The sequence below is a fragment of the Megascapheus bottae genome, chromosome 30 (genome assembly GCF_031878675.1).
Source record: "Megascapheus bottae isolate mThoBot1 chromosome 30, mThoBot2.hap1, whole genome shotgun sequence".
NCBI classification, from domain to species: Eukaryota; Metazoa; Chordata; class Mammalia; order Rodentia; family Geomyidae; genus Megascapheus; species Megascapheus bottae.
Window position 1 is genome coordinate 1,187,239 of NC_143538.1, and position 19,716 is coordinate 1,206,954.

Genomic DNA, 19,716 nt, shown 5'->3' on the forward strand with positions numbered 1-19,716 from the left:
TTGTGAGTGTGGGCAATGCTGTGTTTCCTGGTGAGAAAGAACTCTAGGCCCCATGCTGCAGAAACTCCACAACATCTACCACCACAGGAACCCGTCACTGGGTGACCATGGGTTTTCTTTCTTTGAGAGAGGCTCTCAAAGCAGAATCAGCAGTAGTAGTCGTTTGGGCTGGTCTCAACTTCAGATCTTCCCGCCTCAGCCCCTCCAGGGTTGGGATTACACAGATAAGCCACCAGTGCTGGGCTCTGGTCTTAATTTTTTTTTTTTGCCAGTCCTGGGCTTGAGCTCAGGGCCTGAGCACTGTTCTTGGACTTTCTCAAGGCTAGAGCTCTACCACTTGAGCCTCAGCACCACTTCCGGCTTTTTTCTATGTATGTGGCACCGAGGAATCGAACCCGGGTCTTCATGCATGCTAGGCAAGCACTTGAACCACTAGGCCAAACTCCCAGCCCTCTGGTCTTAATTTTTTGAAACAAAATGTCATTCAAAATAGATTCACAGCCAGATGCCAGTAGCTCACATCTGTCATTTTAGCTACTCACGAGGCTGAGATCTGAGGATCATGGTTTAAAATCAGCCTAGGCATGGAAGTCTGTGAGACTCTTACCTCCAATAAGCCACCAGAAAACCGCAAGTGGTGCTGTGCTGTGGCTCAATGTGGTAGAGCACTAGCCTGGAGCTGAAGAGCTCAGAGTTCAAGGCCCACGACTGACAAACAAAAACACAAACACAAACACAAACACAACTCTAATATTAAGTAAGTATAAAAGTTACAGATCAGGAGAAACAGAGAGAAGAGTTCCTGAATGGTCCTGAGAATCACAATAGCCCACAGAAAGTTCAAGGCCTTTACATCTGTAAAAGGACAACTGCCTCCTAAACTCTGCCTAAGCAAGGGCAAGGCACCCAACACGTCAGAGACATCCCTGCCTCACATGCCCCGGTTCACCGCACAGTCAGGGCAATTCTGGAACTCTGGTTAGTAACTCAGTTTTCAGAAGCAAGTCCAGAGGGAAGGGGTGTGCTGGCCTCCAGTAGACTAGAATCAGCAAATTAGAAAGCAGACTGCTGGAGACATACCAGCAAATGAACAGGAAGATGGCTGGCAGCTGCCACCGCTAAGTACAAGGAGAGGAATGAATATTATTTCAAGCAGGACTAGGAATCTAAGAGTCACCTGGAACCAGCTGATGTAAAAGCAAGTATCTCTGCCATTTTTGCTTGGTCTTGGAGCAAGTTGGTATTGTATTAAAATATCTTATTTCACTATAATGAACTTGCGTTCTTAGTACTCTATATATGTCTTCCATAGACATAATAATCCTCATGTACTTCATATATATGTATATATCCACAGGCACATATGCATATGCAAACATAATATACATACTATCTATGCATACACATTCACATTATATGTGCATCTGTAATATTTAGACACATATTTATGCACATGTATACACATATAAAAGCATTCATTAACTATGGGAAATGAATGAATGAGCCTGTGGTACCCAAACCTGACTCTAGAACAGATAGCCTACTCGTCTCAAGCCTTTGAGGCTAGACAATATAGTGGGAATTTATAAGAACATCTGCCTGGCACTCTGGCTGCCCCCCCCCTCCATTTCAGCAGGGGCCCAATGGTCCAGGGGCTGGGGTGGGGGTGGGGCGAGGCAGTTTCTTTCAGCATGTTAAACCTCAGGCAAACCAGTTCGGTGGGTCAGTCAGTGTGGTAGGGTGAGTGGAGTGTGGAGCCAGACAGGAATTCTTTATGCCTCAGAATTCTTGATTTGTTTTTTCCTCCCCCTTTTCTTGTCAGGAGACACGATGTCCTCAATAGAGGGGCAAAAATAGGTGTCTAGACATCTAAATTCATTAAAACAGACAGCTAAGTGAGTCTGTAAATCATTGGAACAAAGAAGATTTTTTTTTCTTGCAGGGCAGAAACAAAAGCAGTTGTTGCATTCCTCTGCACAAAACTGCCCCTGTCACAGGGGCTAGATCAAGACAGAGGGCTAAGTGACCCCAAGCCTTTCTTTATGGCTTGGGCTACAGGGGTCACACCTAGAGCTGGGCCCAGAACACACGGCCCTCTACCTCCATATTTGTTTCTTTAATCTGATGACTTGGGAGAAAAACTGGAAGTCTGTCCACATACTCAGACCAACTCAGAGCACAGAAGCACAAATATTTTCTTGGTTAGCCCTACAAACAAACTCCTTTCCATTCCTTCCAAATTTGCTTCTTCCTTAAGGTGAGTTCTAAGCTGAGACTGAACTCAGGGCTCTTGGCGGAGGGTGAGGAAGGTAGCGGCCTAGGGGAAAGACCTAAAGTGGCTCATGCCCGTCACCTTAGCTATTCAGGAGGCTGAGATCTAAGGATCATGGGTCAGAGCCAAGCAGGGCAGGAAAGACTAGGAGATCTTTTTTTTTTTTGGCCAGTCCTGGGGCTTGAACTCAGGGCCTAAGCACTGTCATTGGGCTTTCTCAAGGCTAGGGCTCTACCACTTGAGCCCCAGCACCACTTCTGGTCTTTTCTGTATATGTGGTATTGAGGAATTGAACCCAGGGCTTTCGTGCATGCTAGGCAAGCACTCTACCACTAGGCCATGCTCCCGGCTGACTGTGAGATTTTTTTTCTTTTTAGTTTTTTATTGTCAGGGTAATATACACAGAGAGGCTACAGTTACATTCACTAGGTAGTAGGTGCATTACTTTTCACACATTGATACCTCTTCTCATGGTTTTTGTCCCCATTTCCCTCCCCCTATCCCTCTGACTGTGAGATTCTTATGCCCAATTATGCACCAAAAAAGGCAGAAGTGGAGCTGTGGCTCAAGTGGTAAAGTGCTAGCCTAGAGCACAAAAGCTCAGGGACAGTGCTCAGGCCCTGAATTCAGGCCCCAGGACCAGCAAAAAAATGGGGTCAGTAGTTTGGCCTAGTGGTAGAGTGCCTGCCTAGCATTTACAAAGACCGGGGTTCAATTCCTCGGTACCACATACACAGAAAAAAGCCAGAAGTGCTGTGGCTCAAGTGATAGAGCTCTAGCCTTGAGAAAGCCCAAGGACAGTTCTAAGGCCCAGGTATGGGAGAGAGAGGGTGAGGGGAGGCATGTTCTAAATTGTCTTGAAATGTACCTGGGCTAGATGATCCCAAGTATCAGTCCAAATCTAAGACCCAGGAGCATGGAGACGGCACCAAAGATCTGCTTTCATTTTCACTGGCAGAGAAAACTATCTTGGAAATGATACAGACTTGTGACGCTATTATAAGTTTAAGGAACTGCTCTACTTTGGATTCTCATTTTTCTTTCAGTTTTTCTTTCTGGTGATACTAGGGTTTGCATTCAGGACCTTCTGCTCACTAGGCAAATATTCTATTACTGGGCCACACTGACAGCCCTTGTCTGCTTTGGTTCTTTTTCATATAAAGGTTTCCTCCTTTTTGTCTGGTTGGTCTTGGGTAGCAATGTAAGATTACAGCCGGTTACTACTAAGTCCAGTTTATTGTTGAGATGGGGTCTTGACAACATTTTTGCTTTGGGTTGGATCTCAAATGTGACCCTTCCAATTTCCACCTGCCTAATAGCCAGAATTATAGACATGAACCACTGCTTTACGTGGGGTTTTCTAGGTCACATAATCTAGTTCCAGGGGTGTGGAGCAACCCTTCCCCCTGGGACGGGGGACGAGGACAGGAGGGGACAGGGACACTAGAGGACCAGTGGGTTTTCAGACATCACAAAATCCTACATTATGCGCAGTCATCCTCAATGCATTTTGCTCATACCTACTCAAGATGTTGCATTTTAATATGAAAGGGAAGAGCTTACAATAGATTTTTTTCTTAAGGAAAAAAAAGTAGGAAAAAAAGTGATTGCATTAGAAATGCGAATTCAGACTTCTAACTAGTACATTCTGATTTTATTATTACTATTTTTTTGTCAGTTGTGGGGCTTGAACTCAGGGCCTGGTGTGCTGTCTCTGAGCTTTTTTTGCTCAAGCTGTTTTGCTCTACCACTCTGAGCCACAGCATCACATCCAGTCTTCCAGGGGTTCACTGGAGAGGAGTCTCAGGGGACTCTCCTGTCTGGGCTGGCTCTGAACTGGGATCCTCAGATCTCAGCTTCCTGAGTAGCTAGGATGACAGGATGAGTCACCAGAGCTGGCGTATATTCTGATTTTTAATCTAGTCTCTCTCTTCCTCCTCTTTCCTTCCTCCCTTCCCCCTCCACAGTACTGAAAAGACTGTTCATTACAGAAGAACAGGATGGGATGTAAGGGAAAGGAAGTATTGGATGGACAGTATTAAATGATGCCTTAAAACGCAAATATTTCAAGTGGCTTTTGGCCATTTTTGCCTGCAGAGCTGGGGGTAGCGAGAAGAGCAGGTTTGCCCACAGCATCGGTGCATGGGTTTCTCTGGCTCATAACCTAACAGCTGCCAGAGTCTGGGCGTGCATTCCACACAGCCTTTCTGGGCTTATTGGCACTTAGTCTATGACGATTTGTATTTAATCATAAAAATATAATAGTAGTCCATCTTTTTGTAGTTTCAGTTTACTGCTTTCTCAAGTGAAATAAATGGTCTCTCGGCTTTCTTCTGCTTTCATCTCTGGGCTCTAAGTATGGCAGGATCAGGTTCCAATTAGGGCCCATTAAATGCTCACGTTGATTCATGCGAGCTCCTTTCCAGCCCCGCCGCCCCTCCTGATGCGCTGGTGGTATCTCCGAGCTGCTGGGCAAGGTGATCTCAGTTTACCCACTGTCCACGCAGGACAGATGTACTTGGGTGTGAGGTCCGCTCCCTTTCACTTCTCACCCAACATGCTCCGTGGATGCTCCCCGCCCCTCTCCACTGCCTTCAGACCAGCCTCTGCCTATCCATCTCCTGCCAGCCAAGTCCAGGACACCAAAGCTCCCTGAGGAGTGGGGGCTCTCCCTACACGGTTTGGGTCTACGAAGGAAACCCCACCCCCCACCTCCGGCAGGAGACACCCAGAGCTTCTCTGGTTTCCTAACAGATGGGGAAAGACGCCCTGACAGCAGGGACAGCACGTGAGAGGCGGTGTCCGGTGTCAGGGATGAAAGGCTCCAGGGGCAGGGGATCTGGGAGTGGACGAGAATTTGAACAACCTCCTAAGTTACCACTTGGTCTGGACCAGGGAAGACGCTGACCACTAGATAAATGGTGTCATTTCCCTTGATCAAGAAGACCAGGAAGTCTTATCAACACAAGCCCTAATAAGTGTGATCGCTAGGAGCATTAACTAACAAATGAATTTGTGTTGGCACTGGGGCTTGAACCCCAGGGGTCTGACATTACTTGCTTTTTTTTACTCAAAGCTAACACTCTACCATTCAAGCCACAGCTCCCTTTCTGGCGTTGTGTGTTTCATTGGACGTAAGAGTCTTGTAGGCTTTACTGCCAGGAAAGTTTGTGAGACTCTTACCTCCAGTGAACCACCAAAAAGCTAGGTGTGGTACAAGTGGTAGAGTGCTAGCCTTGAGTGGAAAAAGCTCAGGGACAGCACCTAGGCTCTGAGTAAAGGACTCAGTATTGGCACATATGTGAAAATAGTTTATCCAAGACGAAGCTCTTCCGAGCTGTGATGACAGACAATAGAGAACTGTTTTATGGATCATTGTTTTATGGGACAGTTCTGAACCCAGGCTGCCTGAAAAGTGAGAGAAAGATGGTTGATCTGTACCATCTCATTTCTTTTCATACCTCTGTGCAGTGTCATGAGCTGGGGCTTTGGTCTTCACAACCGGGCAATCAGTGCCATGAAGATGGCACTCCCAGAGTTGGGGGGTGGGGGTGGGGGAAGATGCATCCTTCCCTCCAGGCTTCATTGTTTTTTATAGTTGCAAACAATCTATTTCAACTGTATCCATCTCGTCAGCCCAACTGCTCCAGACTATCATCCCTGGCCCATTTCTCTTTCCCCGCCCCCAATCTCCTACTGGCCAACCATCAGCCTTTCCCACCTGTCACCTAGCTACTCTGGAGGCTGATATCTGAGGATCGCAGTTGGAGGCTGGTCCAGGCAGGAAAGCTTGGGAGGCTCTTATTTCCAATGAACCACCAAAAAGCCAGAAATGGAGCTGTGGCTCAAGTAGTGGAGTGCTAGCCTTAAGTGAAAAAAAAAAAAAAAATAAAGGGAGAGTGCCTAGACACTGAGTTCAAGTCTCAGGGCCAGCACAATAAACAAAACAGCAACAAAATCCCCAAAAGGTTCTCATGTGTCAGGACCTATGTCAGCTAAGTCACACGACCACCTGGGAAAATTGAGGAACTCTGATCTCCACTCCACAGGACAGGAAAACTGAGGCTGGGGTGCTTGGAAAGAGAAGCTCAAGGACTTCAGGCCTATGGTGTAGAGTTCACATTCACAGCCCCAGCTGTAGAGTCCAAGAGCCCACTGCATGTCCCATCCAGCTGTGTGGGCTGTGGACCCTGGGCATACGGCACTGTCACACAGCAGGCTGCCACCCTGCCTCCCACCGGAGGCCTGGGCTCTTGTGGGCCTGGCCCTTGGCGCTCAGGCTCCTGGGTTGGCCCTTGCCCACTCCGGTTGAGGGGTTAGTGCTGCCACATTGGATCTCAACCTTGTGGAGGAAAATTCACAAAGCGAGATTAAGTAGAAGCAACTTTCCATTTGGATTTGGGGAGGGCGGTGGCTTTATTCTAATTGGTGAGCATTGCTAACTGGCAAATATCTCCATTCTTCCACTAGCCATGTCACTCACACTAAGGCCTAAAATAAATGTTCAGGCAGAGTTATTTTTAAGGAAGAACTCTCTGTTCAACTTTGGGAACTACCCCCACTCCAAGTCCCACATTTTTCTTTGAAACCTGGTCCTACATGGTTATGTTGTAGAAATTCTCAGGTTCTTCCTTAGAAATGATGTCTATCTCCTGGGAGAAACTCTGCAGGCCAGGTGTGGTGGGGCGTGCTTATAATCTCAACAGTGGTAGCTAAGGACTAAGGACCGTGTGTTGGAGGCCAGTCTAGCTTATATGGTGAGGCCTTATCTCAAAGAAACCACATTTTTTTTTGGGGGGGGGGGGTCAGTCGTGGGGCTTGAACTCTGGGCCTGGGCGCTGTCCCTGAGCTCTTCAGCTCAAGGCTACTGCCCTACCCCTTGAGCCACAGCCCCACTTCTGGTTTTTTGGTGGTTATTTGGAGATAAGAGTCTCATGGACTTTTTGAACCATGATCCTCAGATTTTAGCTTCCTGAGTAGCTAGGATGACAGGTGTGGGCCATGCCCTCCACTAAAAAAACCAAATTAAAAAAAAGACAACAACAACAACAACAAAAACTAGCTTTTTAAAGAGTAGAGGCTGGGAGTGTGGTCTAGTGGAAAAGTGCTTGTCTACAATGCACGAAGACCTGGGTTCAGTGTGTTGGTATCACATACATAGAAAAAGCCAGAAATGGTGCTGTGGCTCAGGGGATTCTAACCTTGAGAAAACCCAAGGACAAAAAAAAAAAAAAGGAGTGGAATTGTATCTGTGACACAAGAAAAAAAAGCACAGAAACCTGAATGTTTGCGTGGCAGCTGAAGAATGAAGGAACACCCCCTGGCAGCCATTGGTCCATGGGCTGGAAGGGGCTGAGCTGGATACCCAGTGGGTGTGGCCTAAGGCTGATCATCTGCCTTTAAGAAAGACAAAGAGCACAGCAAGAATGTTTGCACAGGATTTAGCCTCCTTTGAACAGTTCTTAGCTGGAATGGGATTCTAGAAAATTGCTTCTTCTTTTTTTGGTTGTTTGTCTTTCAGGGCCTCTGGACATGCCAGGCAAACTCTCCATCACTGAGCTTTTAAGTCCTCCCCCCCCCCCCCCCGAAACTGCCACTGTGGGCACACAACTCAAGGACTGGAAGGTAGCAAGGCAGAGCACTTGGCTGGCATGTATGAGTTCCCGGGTTCAAATCCTAGCACTAGAAAAAGCTATACCTGTGTCTCCCTCACCCAGAGATGGGAAAGAACTAGGAAACTAGCTGGGTACTGGTGGCTCACGCCTGTCATCCTCACTACTCAGGAGGCTGAGATCTGAGAATCACAATTCAGAGCCAGCCTGGGCAGGGAAGACTTTGAGATGCTTATGCCCACTAAACTTCCAAGAGAGCCAGAAGTGGAGCTATGGCTCAAGTGGCATAGTGCTAGCCTTGAGCAAAAGAAGCTTAGGGACAGTGCCAGGCTTGGTCCTGCTTCTGCATGCAGGGAAATGCCTGCCCACAAATTCAAAAGAACACTCCCCCTCCCCCATGCCCCCAAACGCTGTCATCAAGTCACCTGGGAAGACTTGGAGATTGCATGGCGCACAGCCTCAAGTCCAGCCAGCCAGCCTGATCAGACATTCCCGGAAGCCTTAGGAGACACTGGCACGGGACACAGCAGATATACGATCTGCGAGAGCTTTACCACACAGAAGCTGGCTGGGCACAATGGGCCAAAGAAACCTTGCCTTCCAACCACAACATCAAACAACAATGCAACTGGCCTAGCTGTAAGCTATGGAGGTCTTAAAAAAAAAAAAAAAAGAGCAACCACTAATTAAAGTGAATATGCAAAGGTGCTTATTCCCCATACAGTCATATGCAGGCAGTCAAATGATCTGTCATTTGAGTTAATTCAATTATCAGACCACATTTAATTATCCAATGCAGAATGTAAATGAAGGGAAGGGCTGACAGCACATACTCACTAGGTTCATTGGAATAATGAAATGGGAGGGAATTTCCAAAGAGTCATGACAAAGCCCTAACACTGAGGAGGCTTTTGATGAAAACGAACGTTTTAATTAGAAACTACAGCTCCCTAGGTAACAGAAGATTAGTTCCATCAAGTCTGGGCATTACTTTTATTATCTTGGTTTCTCTTCCTTGTGCCAAGGGGCTCAGTCCTTCCACTTAATAGACTAAGTACTGGTAAATGCAAATTGGCAATCCTTTATGCAAAACAGTTACCTAATTAAACAGGCTTGGGCAGTGGCAAGACTTCAGGATCCTGGGCCCCTAAAGACGAGCTGTTTCCCTGGTAGGAGTAAAGAATCCCCGGAGGACAAACAGGTCCTAGAGTGAATATGACTTCTGACTAATGACACAGAAATATTAAACCAACTGGGCATCATAATTTCTCCCTCTGACTGCAAGAGGTGCCATGGGGTGAAATAAATTCCCTTCCACAGGAACAGAAGTGGGGGAGGGGCCCTCAGCAAGGCAGAGCTCCTCTAGTGCAGGAGCTGGAGCTAGAGCTTACAACTGTACCTCCAGCTGGGTGACAGTATCTCGCAACCTGTAATCCTACCTGCTCAAAGAATGGAGGTTAGAAGCCTATCCCAGGCAGGAAAGGCTGTGAGACTCTTATCTCCAATTAACTACCAAACAAAAACAAAAACAAACAAACAAACAAACAGGGCAGAAGTGGAGCTGTGGCTTAAGTAATAGAGCTTTGGGTACACAAATTCAGGGACAGTGCTCAGGCCTTGAACAAAAAAATCCCCCTAAATTAAAAACCAAAACCAAACCCACATTTCCACCAACAAAAAACTATATTTCCCACACCAAGTCAATGCTTAGCAAACCACTAATTTTTTTGGAGGTGGTGGTGGTGGTGGTAGAATGGGGGAGGGTTATAAAATCAAAATAAAAATATTGGCTTTTTCTTCTTTTTCTTCTGATCGCTCCTCAGCTCAAGGCTACTGCTCTATAATATGGAGCCACAGAACTACTTCCAGTTTTTCAGTTGTTAACTGGAGAGTCTCACAGACTTTCATCCTCAGGCTGGCTTTGAACCCTGATCCTCAGATCTCAGCCTCCTGAGTAGCTAGGATGATAGGCGTGAGCCACTGGCCCCTGACTGGCTTTTCAATCATACAAACTGTCCCAACTACCGGAGACAGCAAGGACCACCTCAAGTCAGTTGATGCTGGTTCTCTTGCCTGCCCTTACCAACAAGGCTGAGCCCTGACAGGGCCCAGGCTGGGCTGGGAGCACAGGCGTCTCACAACCTGCAGGTCAAAAATCCCTGTGAGTGCCTGGCCTGGGGAGTCTGCTTCTGTTCCAGGGAGCTTTTCCTCTTTCAGGGTAGCCAAGGAACAGTGTTTAGTGACAAGCTGCCACAAAGTGGCCAGGCTACTGGTTAAGCTGTTTGGTGCTCAAGGATCTGGAGTAGAGTTAGGAGGGTGTGAAAAGCCACAGAGGGGCGTGTGGTCTCTACACGGGAGCACGCTGGTGTGTCTGTAGCTCCAGTCTCATAGGGCTTGCAGGGATCCTTGCCCCCTTTTTTTCCCCTCCTTTCCCCATCTGTCCTTTGACTGACTGACTGATTTTTGTGCCTGCACTAGGACTATTCATTTGCTTTTTCACTCAAAGTTGGCACTCTATTTGAACTATAGTTTCACTTCTGGCTTTTTGCTGGTTCACTGGACACAAGAGTTGCAAGGACTTTCCTACCCAGGCTGACTTCTGACCTTGATCCTCAATACTCAGCCTCCTGAGTAGCGAGGATTACATTTTCTTCTCCTTTGCCCCAGAGCTGAACTGACTTCCTTTTGCACCATCCCCCTCCCCTAACCCTTGTCCCTGGGAAGCAGAAGAAGCCAACGCAGAGAACATTCAAACCTTATGGGTGGCAAGGGGAGGAAACACAGGGTCTCACTTGTTTTTTCACTGTTCTAATTTCTCCCTCCAGGTGAGCCCAGCTCTTAGCAATGATTCCAGATCTCGGAACCCTCTTGTTCCCCGAACAGCAGGCTCTGGGGTCTGTCTTCTCCATCTTCCTTTCTTGCTTGGTTCCTTCCTTCATTCTATCTTCCCTCACTTACCTCTCTGCCCCTTCTCCTTTCTCCCTCCCTCCTTCCCTCCCTTCCCATCCTCCTTCCTCCCTTCCATCTCTCTCTCTTTCTCCCTCTCCCCTTTCTTTTCTTATTCCAATATGCCCAGCTACCACTCTTCCAGGCCACCTCAGGTCTAACTCACCAAACACCATACAAGTCCTTCCCACAGTGCCTTTCGCTCTGGTGAGTAAAGATTCATGAGAAGTGTTTATTTTATGGAATGGAGAGAATTCAGCTGTGGTCCAATCTCAGCAGAAACATCTCTGAAATCCCCACAGGAGTTCCAGCTGCTCATCACCACCATGCCAAACCATGGTTTATGCAGAAAGTTTCAAACCATCCCTGACCGAAATGTGCTGAAGTAATAGTATTTCTCACTGTAGAACTAACACATAGCCAATTATTATCACACAATACACAAATTACTCAGCACTTTCTCAGGATAACAGCATCATGATATATAGAGAAAACCACTTAAGTATCAAACAGGAAATTGTTAAGGTAAACCATGAATGTCCACAGGAGATAAAGCCAGGCAGCCATGACAAACACAATTCCCAGGATGTGATTCTGACATAAGGAGATGGGCAGAAATCGGGGCAGAGAGCACCTTCAACAACTTCAAATATGCAAAACTTTCCACGAAACACACAGCAGTGAGGGGGGAGCAGTGACTCTTGAAAATTGGGAGATGAAGAATAACTATCAACCCACTTTATTCCTTGGAACTGCCCCGTCCTTCTCACGGATCTATAGAGAAGGCTTTTGTAATCAGAAAAAAGAAAAATAAGCATTATAGGAAAATTAAAAAACAAAAAACATTTAGTAGATTGAATGGATGCATATGAAGAAGATCTAGACAGGAGATTTCCCTTAGCTTTTCTTCATTTTTTTTTTTTTTTTGCCAGTCCTGGGGCTTGAACTCAGGGCCTGAGCACTGTTTGTGGGCTTTCTCAAGGATAGAGCTCTACCACTTGAGCCACACCACCACTTCCAGCTCTTCTATGTATGTTGTACCAAGGAATCGAACCTGGGTCTTTGTGCATGCTAGGCAAGCACTCTACTATTAGGTTAAACTCTCGGCCCCCAGATCCTATTTTTATCAAAGTAAGAGAGTTTGGGTGCTGGTGGCTCATGCCTGTAATCCTAGCTACTCAGGAGGCTGAGCTCTGAGGATCTCCATTTGAAGCCATCCAGGTTGGAAAAGTCCATGAGACTTTTATCTCATGGACTCTTAATCACCCAAAACTCAGAAGTAGAGAAGTTGCTCAAGTGGTAGAGTGCCCAGCTTGTAGCAAAAAAAGCTATAGGAGTCAGGCATTTGGCCTAGCCATAGAATGTTTGCCTGGCATGCACGAAGACCAGGGTTCTATTCCTTAGTAGCACATATATAGAAAAGCCAGAAGTGGTGCTTTGTTCAAGTGGCAGAGTGCTAGCCTTGAGTAAAGTCCAAGGACAGTCCTCAGGCCCTGAGTTCAAACCGCAGAGTTCAAACCGCAGGACTGGCAAAAAAAAAAAAAAGCTGGGTGGGGTGGCTTATGGCTATAATCCTAGCTACTGAGATCTGAGGATCTGTGGTTCTCTCCAATTAATAACAAGAAAAAGGGAAGTGGGGCTGTGGCTCAAGGGGTAGAGTGGTAGCTTTGAGCTGAAGAGCTCGAAGACAATGCTTAGGCCCAGAGGTAGGGTGGTAGCCTTGAGCTGAAGAGCTTAGGGATAGTGTCCAGGCCCAGAGTTCAAGCCCCATGACCCACACACACAAAAAAAGTTGTTGGCTAGTACCTAGGGCCCCAGTTCAAACCCCATTACTGGAACAAAAACTAAAGCAAACCAAGACAGCATCAGACTCTGTGATGAGGGAGATGTTAAAGGATGGATACTGTAAGGATTACATGCTTTTATGTGGCTAAGAATATTAAAAATGTTATTTTTATAGTTTTAAGTATAGGGGTAGGGAACCATTCCTGCCAAAGGAGTATTTATAACGGCATTCCAAAGCCATGTGAAATTACCAATACAGGCAGACGGCTGGGGGCAGCCCATGAGAAATATACCAGGAACCAAGGTGCCTGTCTTGTCATATACTGAATGATTTCACGGGCCTAGTATGGCCCTCTGTTTGATTAAACTTGTTGGAGAGACAGGTCTTTGGAGCCGGGTTCAAGGCTTTGCAGGGTGAGATGGGTTTCAGTGGGTGAGCCTGCCTGGAGTCAGCCCTGAGGAGCTTCAGGGCCTCTTACCTGGTTGTCTGGGTGGTTGACGGTGAAGTAGCCCACACACACGATGACTTCATGAAGGAGGCTCTCGCAGGAGACCTGGCTGCAGTGGCCTAGCAGCGAGCTGGCCATGTGCCTGAAGGCAAGGGACAAGCCCTCCGCCCCTACAATAGACTGACAAAGACAAATGGCCGTTATAACTCCTCGCCCAGAGAGTCCCAGCTGGGAACCCCATGCCAGACTGTGGTCCAGGCACTTTATGCCATGGGCCGAAGAGCAGGGCATGTGTGCACATCAGTTAGTTCAGTGGTTCTGGTGCCAAGGAATGAACCCAATAAACACAATGTTTATGAAAAAGAGGGACAGATAATAAAACAGAGCAGACTAGATGCTTCTACCACACCAGTGGAGACATTATCTACCGAATGCATGGTTACGTACTCCACTGTTAGAAATTATCTTTAAGTAGTTTTTCAAAGGGATTTCAATTTTACACATTATCAGTACAATGCATCTTAATCAATGTTCTCCCTTCCCACCTCCCCCTTCCCTTGTGCCAGTACTAGGGCCTGAACTCAGAGAGCTTTCCCTTAGGTTTTCACTCAAGGATGTTGCTTTCCTACTTGAGCCACAGCTCTACTTCCAGCTTTTCGCTGGTTAATTGGAGATAAGAGTCTCATGGACTTTGCTGCACTGTCTGGACTGAAATCTTGACCCTCAGATCTCAGCTTCCTGAATAGTTAGGATTACAGGCAGGATGCACCAGCGTGCAGTACTTTCATTTTTAATAGCCTATTTTCTTATGTACACATATACATGTTATCATTGTGGAAAGTATAGAAAGTATAACATGTTCAATTCTACCTCTAAAAAATGCACCCTTTGCAGACTTCCAACACTTTTTGTTCCCTTGGGGGAAAATACTTTCTGTACATGGAGATATATCTATATTCCTAATCAGTTACTATGGTCAAACAGCAAAGGAATATAACTACGAATTATTATTCAAACAAAATAGCTCCATAAACCGAGGTCTCCCCAAATAACATATAAAATCAAACCAAAACAACAGAAATTCCCCCTGCCCTGAACCAGGGAGCCTCTCTGTTTCGGGGCTTCTGGGATTCTTTCTCAAGACAGGCCAAGGACTGTGGGCGGTGGGCGACTCAGGAGTCTGGGTTTGCTTTGCAGCCTGAAGCTTCTATTTAATAAACATGTCAAACAGACAGAGCGACAGGAGGGCAAAGGGGAGCCCAGAGCCCAAAGCGTGTGCTCCTAGCCCATGCCAGAATGAGGCTTGCATGGCTGTGGCTGCCCCTGAAGCCTGTGGGAACGGCAATGTTTCAAATGCATCTCTTCATGTGACTTCTTAGCTGGATGTGACATGGAAGCAGGCCACACCAGCTGCAGTTTGGAAGTTGCAGTGAACTTGTCACCCTAACTGTGGAAGCAAATGACTCCTGAATTTTAAGAGTGCCTGGGACTCAGTTTCATTGCTCCAACACATACACAATGTTTTCTGATCCCCAAAGAGACTTCAGGAGGGCTCTGCTCCTCTAAATCAAGTAGTGACACCTTTTCAGCTCAGCCCTTATTTAATTAGTCAAGTCCAGTGAGCAGTGACCCAGTGACCCCTGTTTGACCTTCACCGATAAGAGCAGGTCAAGGGTCATGGAAGTTTGAATATAAAAATTAAACCAATTTTTCAAGGAAATGATATTTCCTCTTTAACCAGAATTAATTGCCAAGTCAGTATGTTGATTTGTTTCTCGAGACCACCTTCAATTGCATGAAGTGTCAAAGTGAAGACAATATACAAGGGCCCTGATCTCAGGCCATCTGTGCCGCCAGCACTGGAGACAGCGCTCACTGAAGTGGCGTCTTCACAGTCTGACCAGTACATGACATAGAAGTAGTTAGCAAATTCTGTGGTGAGGGGCCCTAGCACAAGGGGGCTCCCACAGAAACATAGGTTTGTGGGGGTCCAAGGAGTGGAGACAGCCATGGAACAGTGTTCTGTCCCGGGCTTTCTGGTTGGATATCTGCCAGTCTCAAGCAGGCAATCTCCTTCTCGCTCTCTTTTTACTGGTTGTAGGGCTTGAACTCAGAGTCTGGATGTTGTCTCTGAGCTTCTGGGCTCAAGGCAAGTGCTCTACCACTTGAACCACACAGCTCTATTTTCTTTTTCTTTCTTTTTTTGGTAGTTTAATGGACAGTCTCACAGGCTCTCAGTGGTCCTCAGATCTCAACCTCCTGAGTAGCTAGGATTCTAAGCATGGGCCACTGGCATGGAATAATGAATCTGAAGTGTAGATGACATGTCCAAAACGACACAATTAACAGTGACAGTGAGATTGCTCTGGGAGGTCGTTCTGACTTCAGAATCAGGGGTGTGTAGAGCGCTGAGCATGCCTTCCCAAGCAGCTCTGCAGCATCTCAGACCTGGCCACCAAGGTGTTTACCTGTGTGACTCGCTCTTCAGCAAGCCAAGCCCCCTCCCCCCTTTCCAGTTTCTTCTTCCTTTTGAGGTTCCTGACATCCCACTTTTGAGCCCATACTGGGGGCCTGAACTCAGGTTCTGGGTGCTCTCCCACTTAAGCCACAATGCCACGTCCAGCTTTTTTATTTTTTTTTCTTCTTCTTCCTAACAAGATAATTTTCTTACGGACTTTCCTGTTTGGGCTGGCTTTGAACTGAGATCCTCAGATTTCAGCCTCCTGAGTAGCCAGGATTACAGGCGTGAGCCACTGGTGGTAAGCCTAAATACTTGCTTTTTCATATTCTCTGGCTACAAAGATAATCACACTGTCAGGGTCTATTTTTTTTTTTTTGGTCAGTTGTGGGGCTTGAACTCTGGGCCTGGGCACTGTCCCTGAGCTCTTCAGCTCAGGGCTAGCACTCTACGCCTTGAGCCATTAGCAGCATTTCCAGTTTTCTGGTGGATCATTGGAGATAAGAGTCTGACAGACTTTCGTGGATGGGCTGGTTTTGAACTATGATCCTCAGATCTAAGCCTCCTGACTAGCTAGGATTATAGGCGTGAGCCACTGTGCCCGGTCAGGATCTCCTATTTTAAAGTTGTTTTTAAACAGGTCACACAGGCGTAAGTCTTTATAAAACATGAATGCTATATTTAATATAATGGATGAAAAACCTAAGTGTACGAATGACAAGATCCTAGCATCAGTACTACAACTCACTAAGTCCTTTCTTTGAAAGAATGACAGGGAAGGGCCAGGAGTTTGGCCTAGTGGTAGAGTGCTTGCCTAGCATGCACAAAGACCGGGTTCGATTCCTCAGCTCAAGTAGTAGAGCTCTAGCCTTGAGAAAGTCCAAGGACAGTGTTTACGCCCTGAGCTCAAGCCCAGGACTGGCAAAAAAAAAAAAAAAAAAAAAGAATGACAGGGAAGACATTCATGAAATGATCACATATTTGTTGTGTGGCTCATATCTGTAAACTAACTACTCAGGAGGCTGAGATCTGAAGATCACAATTCAAAGCCTGCCTGAGCAAAAGAATCCTTGAGACTCCCATTTCCAGTGAACCACCAAAACGCCAGAAGTTAGAGCTGTGCCTCAAGTGGTAAGCACCATCCTTGAATGACAAAGCTAAGGAACAGTGGTCAGGCTCAGTACTGGCTCAACACCCCCAACCTGCCAACCAGGATTTAGAGGAATGGTTCAGATAAGAGAGCACCCAGTTAGTGAGGAGAAGCATAAGAAACCGAGTTTGAGTCTTAATCTCTGACAAAAACAAAAACAAACAAACAAAAAAAACCCCCACATTTGTCACGAGCTACAAAACAGAAGGGTTCCTTCCATCTCACAATGGCAAATACCAGTATTTTCATATACTTCCATCTCTATATAACCATTTTCTCTCTTAGCACAATAATTCATCTAAATGATAGGTTCATCATCTGTCAAGTTTTTTCCTGTTTTAATGAAATCACTTGACAGTTAATAAATGGAGAGAGAAAGTCTACTCCTTGGTGTGGCTCTGTTCTAATGGCTCAGTGTCTTTAAAAATTAAATTGCTTACATGAAAAAAAAGTCTGTTATGAGGCCTACAGACTGGGGTTGCAGTATAAAGCAATCTTTTCTTTCTTTGGCTATAAAAACTGAATTTATGGGGGTTTGTACATTTAAGTATACATATACTTCACATTGGACACAAATCAGTTAAATCACTCATAGAAAGTTATATCAAAATAATTTATCTACTTTTGATTCTGCTTATATAAGAAATCATTAGTCTGCTTAATGTTTAAAAGTTGATGGTGTAGGGTACTAGTGGCTCACGCCTGTCATCTCAGCTACTTGGGAGGCTGAGAATCACAGTTCAAAGCCAGCCCAGGCAGGAAAGTCCATGAGACTCTTATCTCCTCTGAATTACCAAAAAAAAAAAAAAAAAAGCCAGAAGAACTGTGGCTCAAGTAGCAGAACACCAGCCTTGAGCATAAAAACCTCAGGGACAGCACACAGGCCTTACGTTCAAGCTCCAGGAATGGCATAAAAACAGTAACAAGAACCAACCAACCAAACAAACAAACAAAAAGTGAACTTCTTGTTCGTTAACATCATCTTGGTACCTGAAAAGCAGACAGATCAAGAGCCGCAAAGCTATTGAAGAATCGTAGACTCTGAATGGCAACCTGGATGGTGTTCTGGGTGTAACTGTCCTTCAGGCTGGCAGCGCTGGGGTCGGCGGAGGCACCGTGGAAGAGGACGCAGTACAGCATGTGTAGTACACCAGCCAGGTCTGTGGCCTGCAGAGCAGCTGTGAGCCCCGTGGGATCTTGGCGATTATTGTCAAATATGCTGTAGGATCTGCCAAAGAAACATTCTACTCTGAGCACAATCTAGTTACATGATGTTAGCATTTTTATAGGTGGAATGGAATGAGACAAGCAGACAGTTGTGTAATGAGGTAACAAGAGACCGCAGGGAACAAATGCAGTCTTCCCCACCAAGTGGCCTGTGGCTTCCCTTCTCTCCCCCTGGGAGACCAGGGTGCTGGAGGAGGAGCAAGTGACTCTCTGAAGCCAGTGGCAAGGCCACTACCTCCCTCTCACTTGGTGGCTCTGGGAGGTCGAATCTGTTTAGTGCCTAGGTCTGGCAAACCTGCAGAGTCTGTGAGAGCTTTGGGGACAATCACTGCAGTCTCCTTTTCTGGATATATACACAGTTATCTTCACCAGGAAAGCAGAGGCATCCGAAACCTGCAGTGAGCCCCAGCCCTGTCATCCTAGCTACTCAGCAGGCTGAGATCTGAGGATCAAGGTTCAGAGAGCCAGTCTTGGGCAGGAAAATCTCTTATCTCCAATGAACCATGTGGCTCAAGTGGTAGAGCACTAGCCTTAAGCAAAAAAGCCAAGGAAGGGGGCCGGAACTTTGGCCTAGTGGTAGAGTGCTTGCCTAGCATGAACGAAGATCCGGGTTCGATTCCTCAGCACCACATACATAGAAAAAAGCTAGAAGTGGTGTTGTGGCTCAAGGGTAGAGCTCTAGACTTGGGAAAGTCCAAGGACAGTGCTCAGGCCCTGAGTTCAAGCCCCACAACTGGCAAAAAAAAAAAAGCCAAGGAAGAATACTCAGGTCTTGAGTTCAACCCTAGTACTGACACATGCACACATATGAACACACACACACACACACACACACACACACACACACACACACACACACACACACACACACACACACACACACACCCCTGGCCGGGCACTAGTGGCTCAGGCCTGTAAACCTAGTTACTCAGGAGGCTGAGATCTGAGATCAAGGTTCAAAGCCAGCTCACACAGGAAAGTCTCAGCCTGGACGCTGTCCCTGAGCTCTTCAGCTCAAGGCTACCTCCCTACCCTTGAGCTAAGCCCCACTTCCCGTTTTCTAGAGGTTAACTGGAGATAAGAGACTCAGATCCTTTTGTGCCAGGGCTGGCTTTGAACCTTGATCCTCAGGGTTGGCTTTGAACCACGGGGCTGACTTTGAATCATGATCTTCAGATCTCAGCCTTCTGAGTAACTAGATTACAGGTGTGAGTTTTTGATGCCTAAAACCTTTTCTCAGGAAGGGAAGTTGTCCAGTCCCACTAAATGTCCCCCTTTAATCTGGTATGATCTAGATTATACTCAGAGGAATTGTGATGTACCATTATTATGGGATGGAGCTTGCCTCTTGTGTCTCACACTCACACCTGTTCTTCTCTGTCACACATCTTTCCCTCTACCCAGAGCCAGGGATGGAGAGATACACCTACATTCCCCTCACCATCTTGTCCAGTGGCCTCAAGATACACCATTAATAAAATATTCATTTCTAGGTGTGGCTGAGTGGTGAATTCTTAGCACACTCATACAGGCTCACACCTGTAATCCCAGCTATTCAGGAGTCTGAGATCTGAGAACTATGGTTTGAAGCCAGCCTAGGCTGGAAAATCTCTTGAGACTCTTATCTACAATTATAAAACAGGGGCCGGGAGTTTGGCCTAGTGGTAGAGTGCTTGCCTAGCATGCATAAAGACCCGGGTTCCATTCCTCGGTACCACATACATAGAAAAAAGCCGGAAATAGTGCTGAGGCTCAAGTGGTAGAGCTCTAGCCTTGAGAAAGTCCAAGGACAGTGCTCAGCCCCGGAGCTTAAGCCC

The 19,716-nt window shown here is 46.5% G+C and overlaps 1 protein-coding gene across 1 annotated transcript in view; it reads right to left on the minus strand.

The window, feature by feature from the left end:
* Scaper (S-phase cyclin A associated protein in the ER) overlaps positions 1 to 19,716 on the minus strand; it is a 172,201-nt gene that overhangs the window by 11,152 nt on the left and 141,333 nt on the right. The window contains exons 28-29 of the mRNA XM_090321658.1: positions 17,663 to 17,900; positions 13,095 to 13,244 (exon numbers count right to left, since the gene is read on the minus strand). Coding sequence (XP_090177784.1) covers positions 13,095 to 13,244; positions 17,663 to 17,900 — 388 coding nt within the window. The remainder of the gene's footprint in view (positions 1 to 13,094; positions 13,245 to 17,662; positions 17,901 to 19,716) is intronic.